This window comes from Peromyscus californicus, unplaced genomic scaffold (assembly GCF_007827085.1).
Source record: "Peromyscus californicus insignis strain IS unplaced genomic scaffold, ASM782708v3 Scaffold_21__1_contigs__length_65335640, whole genome shotgun sequence".
Classification (NCBI taxonomy): Eukaryota; Metazoa; Chordata; class Mammalia; order Rodentia; family Cricetidae; genus Peromyscus; species Peromyscus californicus.
Genome location: NW_026294514.1, coordinates 64364620 through 64380633, shown reverse-complemented (window position 1 = coordinate 64380633; position 16014 = coordinate 64364620). Strand labels below are relative to the sequence as shown.

Here is a 16014-nt window from a genome sequence, read left to right as displayed (position 1 = left end):
CGCACACAGATACACAGGAACATGTACACACACAGAGATACACATGAACATGTATGCACACACAGATACACAGGAACGTGTACACACACAGATACACAGGAACATGTACACACACACAGATACACAGGTACATGTATGCACACACAGATACACAGGAACGTGTATGCACACAAATATATAGGAACATGTACGCACACACAGATACACATGCAAAATGACTCAGATGTGGTGACTGATCACAACATTCTGAAGGTAAATGCAAAGCCAATAGCAGTGAACTCCACATTGACCTGGTACTGGGGGATGACAGCAGCTGGAGAAGGAGAATGACTGCTGGAAGTCTTCAGAGAAGCCCACGTCCCCAGTGAAGACGTGCTTGCTCTGAGAAGATCTGCCAAGATGAGTGCAGACTCTGCACCAAGGCTTTTGAGTCTTTTTATCCCGTGTTTGGCAAGGTTTTCCAAGTTATCTGCCAGGTGCTAAACACCTCTCCAGCCTTTTCAATGAATCTGAATACAAGCAGAGTGCCCTGGCTAGAGTTTCCTCACATGAGTCCCACATCCTCAGTGCATACCCACAACATGTCATGGCAACATGATGACTACCTTCTAGTGAAACATTTCCCTAAAGGGCCAGCCATTAGAAAACAGAGCTCAGAACGAAGCCTCCCACTTCATCAGTCACTGACCCATCTATTCCATTCCTGGGCATATACACAAAGGACTCCAGATCCTACTATAGAGACACTTGCTCAGTCATGTTCACTGCTGCTCTATTCACAATAGCCAGGAAATGGAATTAGCCTAGATACCCATCAACCAATGGATAATAAAAAATATGATAAATACACACATGACAGAAACATTCAACTGTAAAGAAAAATGAAAATTTCAGAAAATGAATGGAGCTGGAAGATATTATATTAAGTGAGGTAGCTTACACTCAGGAAAACAGAACCAGCCTGTTCCCTTTCACATGTGGATCCCAGCTTCTGATTGTTACAGTTTATGTGGCAGTGAGTGTGGTCAGAGGCCAGGAAACCAGAAAGGGGGCCCAAGAGAGGGAGAAAGAGAAAGAAGAGGGACAGGTAACAGAACACATGTGATATGGAAGTGACAGGAGAATACTGCAGGTGGAAGGGTGCAAGCAGGGAGTGGGGAGATGGGAGAGGGGGTTTCAGGAAGAGCAGGTCAACCACAAAGGAGGTATGTATGAGAATGGCATAAGGACATCTGTTACTTTGTCGGTTAATTTTAAAAAAATAAGATAAAACTTCCAGAGTGGCAGTGCCCCTTTGAGACAGTTCTCTTTTATTGACACTGCTTTTTGTCAGAACTAATCATGCCTCAGAACAATTTGGTGGGGACAGTAAGGATGGGAGCTGTGCACATCTTCCCTGCAGGTTTATGTGGAAGCCATGACACTTTCCATCACTTCTCACTCTTCTCTTCTACTTCACTGAGTAGGTTCTGCATCACTTCCTCATCTTCTCTACAGTTGTCAGCCCAGCTCTCAATGTCATGAGGGAACATTCAGTATCTTCCAGATCCCCCCATAAAATGCATTGATAAGAGAAGTTTCCCTTCAGAAAGAGAACAGACTGCCCTGAAGGGGCAGACACGGAAGACCCTCTTGGCTTTGTAGGTACTGCTTGTAGGTCATGCCTCACCTCCTGTTACCCCACATCCTCTTTCTCCCTTTACTGGAGGGATAACAGCTTTGAATTGGTTTATCCTCACATCTGTCTGCTAAGATTCACCAGAAATTATCATTCCCACTTTCACTTGGGTTCCTTACCACACTCTGCCTCTTCCAGGAACATCTTACAAGAGAGTAGCATATTTAAGCAATTGCAATATTATGTCTAAAACAGGGAAACTGCACATTTTCCATGTGACAAGTATTATTTGAAAGCCTCTTCCTTTTGTCAGCTAGCTCCATTCCCTTCACTCATTAAAGTTCACACTTCAGTTATGAAATATACTTACATTATCCAAAAAATTTACCTATTTATCCCTTAAAATCTGTCTAAAACAAGTCATAGCCTTGTGGTTTTTGGAGAATCTATGTTTGCTTAACTATTACTCTGGTGGAAGTATGTATGTAAATGGAGAGAAGAAAATAAACAAGAATATGCTGGAGCCAGAAGTAGGAAGTAGTGGGAGGAATGGGCACCCCCAATGGAACAGGCACCCAGATTAATAACACTGTCACCCCTGCTGGGATCTTCAGTTGGAGTCTAGAGGCAATCTGCCAAAAAGGTTTGAAGGGAGCCTGAGACGCAGGGATGATGGTCCCAGTGACTGTCATGGCCCTTTGCTGGTCTGATAGCTGATTCCTGTCAATACTGGAAAGAAGGCAGAAGAGAAAACTATCTGCAGGCCTTTGCCCCACTCACAAGAGACCTAGTGTCATGTGACCACAGCTACCAAAGAAAATGAGGAACGGGGCTCGGGTTCTCCATAGTGTTTATAATGCTGGCTCCTCAAAGATGAAATCTACTGGGTCACCCTGTTCTCCACACCTTCTCTTGCTGTTCCTTCACTTTCATAACTAGCCTGAGGAAGGGATTGCCACAGTTTCAAATCCTGAGAAATAAATGACCATGATGACTTTTGCTTTCTTCCATTTCATTTGATTCTTCTACCAGAAGTAACCTCAGCTTCGTACTAACTCAAGAAGGTCTATCTCTACATAGAACTTACTCCAGTGACTTTAAAGTCACATGGAAACTCATGTATCTATATGTTGCCTACACATATATACAAATACATATTTGTTTAGTTATAATAATATGTAGACGCTCCCATGTGTCCCTTACCTCTGATGGCTTCGTGGCACATTTTCCTTTTCCTGAACACTCTAAGTCATTCGAGTGACTGTCCCCAGGCACACAGGTGCTGGCCTTCACCACCAGAGTTAAACGCAAAGCCACGATGGACTTAGCAACAGAATCATTCACAAAACCTAAAAGGAAACAGGATAACAAGAAATGTAAAGCAAGCTCTTCCAACACACTTTCTGCAAGACTAGAATTTTGCCTACGCTGAATTTAGTCTGAACATCAGATAAACACGATAACATGGAGGAATAAAGTAAGCCATACAGCTTCTGTTGATTCAGACTTCAGGTCCTTAAGATGCAACATCCCTCCAAGCATCATGGGAAATTGCCAAGGACAAAGAAAGGGAGCATCAGGCATGTCCATCATCATTTTGTTCTGCTCCTGCCCTTGTCCTGTGAGAGACATTTGTCTGCCAGTCCCATCTCTGTGCTTCACCTTAGAACTCAACCTCTGAGTTTACACCCTGGTCTTTACCTGCTGCAAGCAGGAAAATGTAATGGAATTCAACTACTATCACAAAAGCTACTATAGGTCAAGCCATGGCTTAAGAAGTCTTGTTGATATTTTAGTTTTTGTATATATATTAGCTGGTTCCAAAAATGATTTTCTTGTACGCTATGTGTGGTTCCAAGAACTCCTAACAGTGTATTTATCTAAAATACCTATCCAGCATCCAAGACCAAATGATCTCCTGAACTAAGGTAACACCCTTATGGAAACAACACCTGTCTCTTAGGTCAGGCAGATAGCTTTATTTCTTGTGCAATTTAAAGTGAGACCCTCCTTTCTTTTTTTTTTTTTTTTTTTTTTTTTTTTTCGAGACAGGGTTTCTCTGTGTAGCTTTGCGCCTTTTCCTGGAACTCACTTGGTAGCCCAGGCTGGCCTCGAACTCACAGAGATCCGCCTGGCTCTGCCTCCCGAGTGCTGGGATTAAAGGCGTGCGCCACCACCGCCCGGCGAGACCCTCCTTTCTTATACAGCCCTACTAACATTATAGACTCCTAACTTCTTACCTAGCCACTCTAAGGAATGTAGACTGAGCACATAAATTCCCTTTCTGATATACTAACGATGATTAGCTCTCAGTTGACCTCCTCCTTTAACCACTCCCTTTTGGGGTTGTAAAAGAAAGCCTGATGGTCACTGCCTAAGGAAAACTCTTATCTGCTTTTATGACCCTGTAGGAATTCAAGCCTGGTGACCTGGCTGGAGGGGGAGGATTGCTATTGCTTGGGTTTATAACTGAGTACCTCAGAGACTTGGGGAGAACTCAGAGGTATAAGGAGGATTTTGACCAGAGAGAACTTGAGGACAAGATGGAAGATGAGGAAGAGCCAGATGGGGAAGTACTAGATGGGTAAGAACAAGAAGAGAAGAACCTAGACAAGGCAGAATTAAGATGAGAGAATTAAGATAGAACTTAGAGGGCACAGTAGATAAATATAGAGAGAAAGGAACTAGACTTGAGTACAGAACTGTAGCTGTGTAGATAGGAATTTATCCCAGAAGAATAAAGTAGATGGACAAAGAGCTTGGTGTACTTAGATTCATTTCCCGAAAATAGTTCTCGCCATTCGTAGTTTCTCTTCTGGGCCCCTGGGAAGTACATTATTAAGGCTGGTCCTATAATAATTTTTGAGATTCACCCACAGAGAAAAATGCATGTATTACTCATTGCTTTCTCTCCTGTGTACTCTGGATAGTCAAAAGTTCTGGAAATTTCTAAAGGCCCCATCCTGTATCAGCCCATCCCAGCAAGTGCCATGTTGGAAAACTTACATCTGCCTGTTACTCTAGCTCCAGGAGATCTGACACTCTCTTCTGGTCTCCAAAGGCACACACACACACACACACACACACACACACACACACACACACACACACACACACAAAGAGAGCTTCTGTCTATATAACATTGTTTTATACATATTATATCTATATATGCTATATGTTATATATATATGTACATATACATCATGCAAAAAGTTAATTGTTGGGTGTAAGCCTTATATTCATTTCATAGTCATGTATGATTTAATTTTCATGTAATGGAGTTTTTAAGTTTAAGATTCTCTATTATGCTTCAAGTATCAGAACTTCATATAGGCTTTGACAGGCTAGATACCTATAATACATAGTTCCAGAAGGGTATCATGGTTACTATATCCAAGTTTTTTTAACAATCTATTCCTCTCATTGTCCTGAGGCACAGGAATATACACAGACTTACATTTTTTTCTCATGAAAACACTGAAGTAAAATAAGAAACTGGGTAAGAAACAGAATGCCTTGGGTCTGCCTTGTGTGCAGGACAGCTACCATCCTCTCCTTAATGATGGTCACTTAAGAACATGTTGCCTCTGTAGATGAGAAATCAGCAGCCTTCTAAATAGTGTTCTCAATTTAAATGCCCTTGCACCCTGGGGGTGCTCTGTATTATTTCCTAAGACTCATTACCACAGATTTGTTCAAAGTGTTTCTTGACATATTGAGTTCACTTCCCATTCTTTTAAATGCTAAGTGGAGGGCAGTCACAGAGCAAAGCATGAAACAGGCCTTGAACTGGGGAAAGAAAGGAGTTACGAGATGCTGCGGTTCTCAGAGTCCCTGATGGAACAAGTGGGTTGTCAGGAATGCTGATGAAGCCCTCTGCTCTCAGAACTATTCCTCACAGCTGTGGGAAGTTAGTTTCTGCACTGCACGCTCTATTTCCTGAATATTCAGGCAAGTCTTGACACTATACCTGCTCCCCATGTGCCCTACAAAGACATTGTGTCAACTGGGTGTCTCGGTGGAGACTGGAAGTGGGTTTCTGGTGTAGAGCGGTGTTTTAGTCCATGGGGAGCAGGTTGCTTTCTTCCTAGCATTTCCTATTGAACCTGTGTTGTAGACAAACTTTAGGGAGGAAGGAAGTGAATGGCTTGCTCCATGGAACCTCTGCACTGTGCAGAAACACCCTGTGCATCTCAACTCTGCAGACACTTTCATCACTCTCTCTAGCTGGCAATACCCCTCCTTCTCCAACGCTGAAAACCCCTGAGATCCTACTCTGATCTCGTCTCACTTGGGGGCTTTCCCTTGATATTCCAGTGTATTCTGAGCTTGGCTGGGTCTACCCATGCTCAAGTTTACATCATACACCCGTCCCCAACTATTTGTCTTATGGCTCCGTCTTATGCCACCCTTACTGACACCTCCTTGGTGGCAAAGAACACGTCTTGGAGAAGGGATGGGTAACACATGGGTACACAGAGCCAAAGCAGCAAAGATGGTGGCCAAAAAAAAAGAGTTCCAGAATGCCTTATGAAAGACGTACTATGTCCACTCAGGTGGGAGGGGGTGCACATGTATATAGGGGCCTGTCATGCATGTCCATGAGGAGGCCTTACAACAACCTCAAGTGTTGTTCCTCAGATACTTTCTATCTTTATTTTTAGTCAAGGTCTCTCACCTGCCTCGCACACACAAAGTAGGCTAGGCAGGGTGACCAGCAAGCCCTGGGCTGTTCCCGCTTCCCAGCCTCTGGGATTGAAAGTGTGCATCACCATGCCCAGCTTTTATTACATGAATTCTCAGGGTCAGAGTCCCTTCACCAACTGAGCGTCACATCAGTCCATGTTCTCTTCAAATCCTGAAGAGCAGCCATCAATGGAATGCACAAATCCTAGGTTATTATCAATTTAGGATTACCCTGGCTGGACAAAAGGTGACTGACAAACATTGAGATCTTATCCCAAATGACGTTTCTACACATAAAATAATTGAGACAAAATATGGAATCAGTCATCATAAAAAGGTTTTTCATGTCTTTGCTTCATTCCCGGATTTCACATTAAATACTTTCAATTTTTTAAAATCTACTTCATCTGTTCACTAAACATTTAGAACTCACAATGTTCTACAATTATGCAGAAGAAGTTTTCTTCCAAAGATTATGTTTTAAAATTCTATCCAACTATTAAATTCATTTAGCCAGCAATAATTCAGACAAGTACATAGTTAAAAGTACACAATGTGTCGTTTTCTACATAATTGGCTTCTGTTTCCTCACTGAGCACTAATGGAGTCCACTTCTACAAATGAAGTGGCCAAGCCGGCTAAGAAAACGAAGACAAGTCATCCTGCTTCCTGTCACTCTAAACTTTTCAGTCAGGAGTAGTGGTTCCTTAAGTAGTGTTGAAACTAGTAGCTTTAGCCAGGCCTTATAGTACAGGCCTATAGTCCCAGCTACTCAAGAGGTTGTGGTGGGAAGATCACAAGTTCAAGGCCAGCCTGGGCAATTTAGTAAGACTTTGTCTCAAATAAAATGCAGAAAGCTCAGTGGTAGGAGAATTGCCTAGCATGCATAGGATGGGTCTAGTTCCCAGAAATGAGGACAGAAGTTTCAAAATCTTGCAGGACATTCTCCAAACTACATATTTCCAGACCCCAACATACATGACAAATAATCTGGGATTTGGAATAGGATCCTGGCAGACGTGTTTTTGGAAAAGATTCCTGGGAGCTGGAGAGATGGCTCAGTGATGAGAGCACTTGCTGCTCTTGAGTGCAGTTCTCGGCACCCACTGCACAGCTCACAACTGCCTGCAACTCCAGTGCCAGACCCGAGGGCCCCAGCACTCACATATGCACATATCACACACAGACACCCACATAAATGCATAATTAAAAAAGAAAACGAAAACGATTCCCCAATGTAAGTCAGGCATGTGCTTCCAGTTAAGAATCCGGTAGAAAAACTAAGTCACTTCATAATGTTAATTGAAGTGACAATCATTTAGAATGAGAGGCATTCACATGAGCCTCTCAGAGTATATTTTATTCACATGTTTTTGGAATCCAAGCAACTGATGTTTACTCCAGTACTCACTATACATGTCTGAATTTCTTAGTGCAACTCAGAAAGAAAGAACTCTATGTTAGCTGTATATGCTTAATAACATCATGAGTATTGGGGCCTTAAAGGCCTTACTGAACTATTGATGACGCTATACCTGTCCCAGTTAAATGTAGGAGTTATCTATAAACTCTCTCTACCTGAGGACCACACTGCCTGTGGTATCATCTTTTACTTATTGAAAAACCATCTTTCTAAGCTAACAGCTTCCTCTGCTGCCCATATTTGTGACTTTTTAGGTGTGGCATGTAAAGAAAACACTTCTGTTTTGAATTTGCACTAGAGGCATTTCTTTAAATAAAACTTTATAATCTGGGGTCTGGGTGGAGAGATGATTCTGTCAGTAAAGTGCGAGCTGTGCAAGCCTGGGGACCTAAGTTCAGAACACATTTTAAGAAGGAGAGAGGTGGGGGTGGGCGGGCAAGCCAGGTATGGAGAATCTGCCTGTAACCCCCACATTGGAGAGGAGATAGGGCATGATTTATGGGGCTTGCTGGCCAGCCAGTCTAGCCAAGGCAGTGAATTCCAGATTCAATGAAAGATTGTCTCAAGAAACAAGAGCAATTGGGATTAGTGGCACAGGGGTTGAGAGCAATGGCCTCTCTTGCAGAGGACTTGGGTTTGATTCCCAACACCCACATGGAGGCTCACAATCATCTGCACCTAATCTCAGAGGATCCATGTCCTCTTCTGGCCTCTATAGGCACTGCATGCACGTGTACACAGACACATTTGCAGGCAAAACACTGACACACATAAAATAAAATTGAAAAAAATGAGAGCAACTGAGGAGGATACCCTACGTCAACCTCTAGCCTCCACACAGACACACACGCATACACATACATACACACGTATGAACACACACATAGTGTTCTCACACTACTTTGCATCATCATGATACCTGTTGCTGCTGAGTCATGTTCTCCAATCCCTTAAACTGAGTCACTGGGATAAAGAGCTTGTGTGCAAGCCCCTGAGTGTGATGATGAGAACAGTAGCTAGTTGCTCCTACCAGGTCAGAGTGTAATTTCATTAATTTTTTTTTGCCTCCCTATGGGAGGCCAGCTCCCACCTTTTCAAGGGTTCTTATGAGGAGGAGAGAGGAGTAAGAAAATATTAGATAGAAAAATAACAAAGAGGAGAAAGACAGAAACACAGAATAGCTTTGGGAGGACCTGGATCAATACCCAATGGCCTTTCCTGCTTATTCAAAAGGGCTTTTTATAACAATGCCAAGGGGTGGGGCAAAAGACCTCCCCCTTGCAAGATCAAAGCACACCGCACAGCCAAGTCTAGACCCTTCCAGTCACCTGGTAACCACACCCTATGGTCAAATCATCCCCTTATGCAGCCCTGCTGGGTAAAGCAAGCTCATTCTCCGACCCTGAATAATTTGGGCCTCCATACCTTCCTTTGGTGATGTCTAGGGGAAATGCCTGGAATACCCCAGAGTGAAAAAGCAGTGCTGTCCAATTTTTCCATCAAACAGCAGCTAAGTCAGAGCAAAGGAGTGAATGGGAAATTCCACATACCCAGGGCAGAAACTGTGACCCTGAAATGAAACAGAATTCACTCCATGAAAGGAGGCTCTTTGGGGCTATGATCATTTGAGAGCTGCTAGAAGCCAAGTACAATCCCTTTTACAGATACTGATAGCATTCTTAGAAGAAACTCAGAGTAATGGCACTGTTGTACCTTCCTTTAAGATATGAAATCAACATATTATGAAATGAAGCTCCCAGAAAAAAAATACACCCCTACATCAAACATTCTATATGACTAATTGACTTATTGGAACATTGATGATTGTAGAGCTTTGGGATGTTGTATCTTGAGCTACTGTTAACTCCCAAAATAGCTGTTTATTGCCCACCTCTGTGTTTTGACCTAATATCCTTGAGGCTTAAACTAGGTAAATCCTTTGGGGATATACAAATAGAGCTCTAGCTTCCACCAACCCAAAGGCTGAGAATGTCATGAGAGCATCTGAGTCCTATAGCAAAGACTCCCTTGCTTTGTGGGAATATACTTATTTGCTGTTCTCACCAATGTATTTGAAAAGCATCTTGATTTATGCTATCCTTTGTTACTCTAAAAACTTCATGAAGCTGTCACCACATTGGAACATGATATTTGGGAGAACCTGAATCCGTGTTCCCAGGCCATGCTGCGTTCTGCACTGATGAGAGGTAATGCAATTCCTGACATAGTCCCGCTGTGGTAGTTTGAAAGAAAATGGCCCCCAAAGGGAGTGGCATTTGTTGGAGGAAGTGTGTCACTACGGGTGCGGGCTTTGAGGTCTCTTTTTCTCAAGCTTCCCTCAGTGTGACAGTCAACCTTCTGTTGCCTGCAAGATGCAGCCCTCTCAGCATCAGCACCACACCTGCCTACAATCATGCTCCCCTTCACGATCATAATGGATGAACCTCTGAAACTGTTTGAGGGGGTCATCTAACACAGATGATACAAACGTACAGGAATAGAGAAGTAACTCCAGGGGAGAGGAGAGAGAAAGCGGGGCTCGGCACCAAGACCAGAAGTGCAGTTTCTGTAAGTGAAGCAAGTTGTTTGCTTGCTTTTTTGGTTTTTGAGACAGGGTCTCTCTGTGTAATCCTGGCTGTCCTGGATTTTACTGTGTAGACAAGACTGGCTTCAAACTCACAGAGATTCTCCTGCCTCTGCCTCCCAGATGCTAGGACTAAAGGCATGTGCCACTACACTTAGCCTGTAAACTGAGTTGTGCATCAATACCAGTCCATAAATGCCTGTAAAATATTTTCAATTGCAGAATTGGTGAGAAAAGTTAAGATTTTATTTCTTTTTTCTTCTTTTTCTTTCTTTCTTTTTTTTTTTTTTTTTTTGGTAGAATGGTGGTTTGGATTTTGGTCTGCTAGTTAATTTGCTTGTGTGCTTTGTTTGGGTGTTTGAGACAGGGTCCCTGATGTTCCCAGGCTAGCCTTGAATTCACAGCAATCCTCCTGCCTCGGCTCTTAAGTACCTGAACTGCAGGTGTGAGCCACCATGTGCCACATGAGATTTCTTAGAAAGCATGAAGAACTACAGCGGATTAGGACTGTGACTGTATTATGGAGGAAAACTTTGGTCCATGGTGGGGGTAAGTCTCCAGCTCTCTGCAGAGCTCAACTTGCCATTTAGATGTTGGAAAAGGGAAAGAAAGGGTTGGAGAAAAACAGATGCTGAGTGGCTCACTTCTATCTGGTATGTGGCTGAATGATTTCCCTACTGAGGTCTAAAACCATAAAAAAAGCAACCCTACAAAGGCAATCCAGGCATCTGTTAACACCCCCCAAGGAACTAGTTAGGATGACAAATAAAAGTTGGGCTCCCCGTCCCTCCCCCCATTTCTCCTCTCCTGCCTCCATTCTCCCAACACACAAACACACACAGTGCTCTTGCTGCTGCCTAGGGGTGCTCATTAACACAGTAAGGAAGTGTTCTCCAATCATTACCAGGCCTCTTACAACAGCCCCCCTAGGTGCAAATGAGAAGAGAAGGAGGGCCCAACCATTATCCTTGGAATGCAGTGGTCAAGCATCAATTAAAGTGCAGGGGACGCTGGCTTCAGGCCATTAACTGTTTATTTTACTGCCTTCTTCTCTAAGGCTAATGCTAAAGAGTCTTAAATGGACTTTGTAGTTAACACCTCATTGGGATTAATAGCAAAGGGGATTTGCACATCTCACTTCAGTAGTTTGGTTCAAGATCATTTTCCTCGCTCTTAAAGGGAAAGGGTACATGGAAAATAAAAATTGCAACCATAAATTCTTGAACTGTGGGTGCTCAAAATAGATTGCACCAAGTTTGCCTATTAATGTTTGGAGTCATTTGGCACAAACTTATAACCTATAAATACTGTTCTCAACTCAGGAAGTTCCAAAGCATGGATGTTTTCAAATAGCAGCTTCCTACTGCTGACCTAGGGCTCTGGCATTAACTCTGACACTGGGAAAGCCAGCTCACAGTGACCATGTCTTGTTCCATTAGGCACTGGGGTGGGATGGCACACCTGTGCTAGTTATTAAGAAGGCAGGCTGGCCGGGCGGTGGTGGCGCACACCTTTAATCCCAGCACTCGGGAGGCAGAGCCAGGCGGATCTCTGTGAGTTCGAGGCCAGCCTGGTCTCCAAAGCGAGTTCCAGGAAAGGCGCAAAGCTACACAAAGAAACCCTGTCTCGAAAAACCAAAAAAAACAACAAAAAACAAAAAAAACCAAGAAGGCAGGCTGGGCTTAGTGAAAAGCATAGTAAGTCAGGAAGGATTCTGCCTACATCTATGACCCAACACTTGGAGACCGGGAAACAAAATGGAAGAAATCAACTCTTTGACAGTGTTTTGGGCCAGGAGGAAAGAGCTTCCTTCTGGGTGTAAGCACTTGGCAAGACCAAGTTCGGGGCCAACAAAACAAGTCTACCTAACACTCCTTGAATACAAGAACTCAACACTGCTCTTCAGGCCTGTTTTATTAATGAAATCCAGATCAGGAGGTAATTTGGGAGGAGGTACTGGATTGCTCTTTCAAAAATGTTCCCCTGTGTTAATACAGTTATTTGGCACCCAGTGAAGAACCTGGTGGCCATACCATGGACTCAAGACCTCATTGCAATCTTTTTATCTTCTCTACACAAAGTTTTTAGTCAGTTTCTACCTAAAAGCTTGGTGATTGTTGTACCTGCTTGTAACATTTTGCTGTGATTTGTTTTGTTTTGTATTTGAGACAACAGTTGGCCTCCACCAGGTAGTCAAGGATGACTTTGAACTTCCAATTCCTACTGCCTTCACCTGGGTGCTAGGCAATCAACCCAGGGCTTTGTGCATGCGGGGCAAGCATTCCACACACTGCTGTACCCTAGTCACACTTGTGAGTTTTGATGCTTAGAGGAGGAAGTTGTTTAAGGGGACAGTTTGCCCATACAAAATATCTCATTTTCTGTGGGTTCCTGAGTAAGATCTAGCCCAGTGATTCTCAACCTTCCCAACCCTGTGACACTTTGATACAGTTCCTCATGTTGTGGTGACCCCCAACCATAAAATTACTTTTGTTGCTACTTCATAACTGTAATTTTGCTACTGTTATGAACCATAATATAAATATCTGAAATGCAACCCCTGTGAAAGAGTCATTCAACCCCCAAAGGAGTCACAACCTACATGTTGGGAATCACTGATCTAGGCAAATATGCTCCTGAATTAGGGGACACAATGGCACATAAACAGCAGTCATCATTCTGAATGTTCTTGTTCTAAATCACCAAATGGGTTACACCTAGCCAAATGACTACAGGAATTATATATTATTATTCCGCTTTAAGGGGGGGAAATGGATAATGTGAAGACATTCTAGGAAAATGTAAAATCAACTTGCTATCATTTGAATATAATTTTATTCTCAACACATACTGCTGTCATATACAACGATGTTACCACTACCTTTCTACTCAGGCAGCATCCTCTATCCAACCTACAGAGAATTCTGAAACTGCAATGTCCAAGAATAGGCTTTAAAGGTTAACAAAGAGGTATGGATGGAGTGTCTTCCCTAAGTTTAACTTGGGGCTTGCCTGAACAGCTATATTTTTGTTCAACTTCTTTTCAGAAAGGTATTCATGCTATAATACTCCTTTTCCCAAGGCTGGTATCTGCTATGGGATGTCTTTCTGTATGCTGTAAATATGTGTTGCTCTGATGGGTTGACAAATAAAGCTGCATTGGCCTATGGCAGGGCAGGACAAGGTTGGGCAGTACATTCAAACTGAAGACAAGAAGAAGGTGGAGTTGGGGAGACGCCAAACCACCGTCCAAGGAACAACATGTAATGGGATGCAGGTAAAGCCATGAAACACTGTGGTGATACATAGATTAATAGTTATGGGTTAAGTTAAGTTGTAAGAGTTAGCTAGCAAAAAGCTTGAGCCAATAGGCCATAGAATTTGCAATTCATATTAAGCCTCTGAGTGATTATTTTAAAAATGGCTATGGGGCCACAGGGCCAGGTGGGACTGGAGAAACTTCTGGCTACAGGTATCAGGTTACAATTTCTCTGAATTGAAATATTCTCTCTTGTCCTATTCTACCACATTAGCCATCTGGTCTAGAGGAAATCATCACTGTGTTACCTCCTCATAGGAACAAGATACTAATTCCACCACACCCTCTCGGCCTCTTGTTTGTTATATACACAGCAGGACAATTATCAGAGTGGCTCACCTTCTAGGGGACCAGGAAGAAGAGAAAGAACTCAAATAACTTTTGTGCCTTAGACACCTTTCTGGAATATAAATAGTAACGGTACCTATTTCCTAGATGGTTATTTTGACAGGGGGTCATAATATGAAAAGATTTTGATGCAGCACAAATAGAAAAGGACTTTATAAATCATCATTGTCATCATCACCATCATAATAACCACCATCATTATTACCTCCATCATCACCAGCCCCATCAGCATCACCATTATCATCAACAGTAATATAAACAAACAATATCCATGTAAAATGAGGCCTTCGTATTTGGGATTCTGGAAAAACTACCACTGACGATTAACTTTGAAACAAGAGACATTGATCTCTCTGGAAAGTTCAAGGCACCAACTAAGTTGGTGTGTGGTGAAGGCCATCTCTCGATTTATCCGTGGCCATCTTTTCAGTGTGTCTTCACATGCAAGAAGAGGTAAGGGACTTCCGGGAGACAAGTGTCCCTTCACATGAGCATTAATTGCATTTACGAGCACTGCACCCTGACAACCTATTACCTCCCCAAGTCCATGCCTCCTGATGCCACAGCTGGAAATTAGGTTTTGACATATGAATTTAAGGGAGCCAGAGCAGATCCTGAATGTAACCCAGTGCGAGTCCTGAGAAGACTCCAGAAAAATATGTTCCCCTTAAAACCAGCAGTGTCAGGGTACAAGCAAGAAAGCCACTGAGATATTCCCTTAGCTCAGTCCTTCAAAAGCTTTGAAATGAAATTTTAAAAATGATTTTTACCCTTTAAAATTCTTTCTAGAATAAATAAATAAATAAAAATAATGTGGTTGTCTGTTTTGTTTTGTTTTGTTTTTTGTTTTTTGAGACAGAGTTTCTTTATGTAGCCTAAGCTGTCCTGCAACTAGCTCTGTTGACCAGGCTGGTCTTTAACTCACAGAGATCCACCTGCCTCTGCCTCCTTAGTGTTGGGATTAAAGGCACAAGCCACCACCACCCAGCTAAAAATAATGTTTAAATCAAAGTATAACTTATACTCATGTTATATAATCCTTTTCTGAAAATTAAAACAGTCCATCCTAGAGAGAGGCTAATCAAGACCCATAAAGTAAACAACTCACAAGTCCCAGTAGTTTCCTGAAATTTATGAGTCACAAAAGCCACTCTCCAGAGTTATATAAGCAGAAAGGAATAGCCAGAGAGAGGAGATTCTCTGTTTGGCCAACCTGCCTACAAGACTGTAAGAACAAAGAGTCTTCCAGAGATGCAGCCTTCAGAAGTCATCAGCCATTCTGGGGGTGAGCTTTTAATGATGCAGCTGCCTTTGAATCATCATTCATGACCCTGTAAGTAGCCCTAATAAACTCACTGGTTCACTAATCTAGAGTTGGGTGAAATAATTCCTTTTCAGTGTTTATATAAATAAGCAATGGATAGCTACAACTCATAGGATAGCACAGGACTAAAAAGACATTTTTTTATAAAGGACAACAAGCAACCTATATAAGAATAACAAACTAGTATAAAAGGCATAATGTTATAAAAATACTCAAATCATAAAATCCTTATTTGAAGCAAAATTTACAATGAGACTTGTCAAATCTATCAATGTCCCTGTTTCTGGCATCAAATAATCTTCATTTAAGCATGTGAATGATCTCCATTTCAAATTGTACATGAAGAACACATCAGAATTGAACATCTTTTTAAAATGCCAGTCCTAAGAACTCATTAGGAGAACATGGAAATTAATTTGTATTTTCCTTTGAAATTTTGTTGGCTCACACAGAATGTACAATTGAAATTCTCCGTGTATGTAATCTATTTTTCAATGTCAGTTTGATCACTCTCTTATAATCAGTCAGAATTATATATTGTTTAATCTTCTATTCATGCAATTTGAGCTCATCAAATCCTAGTAAGTCACTTGTTAAATCACTGTAGCACATACACAACTGCCACCATGTCCAGTTAATAAATGGTTCTCCATTAATGGCATTACAGTGAATGCCAAAATAATTAATCGCATGTGCTAATGGGAGGGAGATG

General features: G+C 42.2%; 1 protein-coding gene across 1 annotated transcript in view; it reads right to left on the bottom strand.

Annotated features, from left to right (window-relative positions):
• Dner (delta/notch like EGF repeat containing) overlaps positions 1–16014 on the bottom strand; it is a 320292-nt gene that overhangs the window by 159452 nt on the left and 144826 nt on the right. The window contains exon 5 of the mRNA XM_052750585.1: positions 2822–2967. Coding sequence (XP_052606545.1) covers positions 2822–2967 — 146 coding nt within the window. The remainder of the gene's footprint in view (positions 1–2821; positions 2968–16014) is intronic.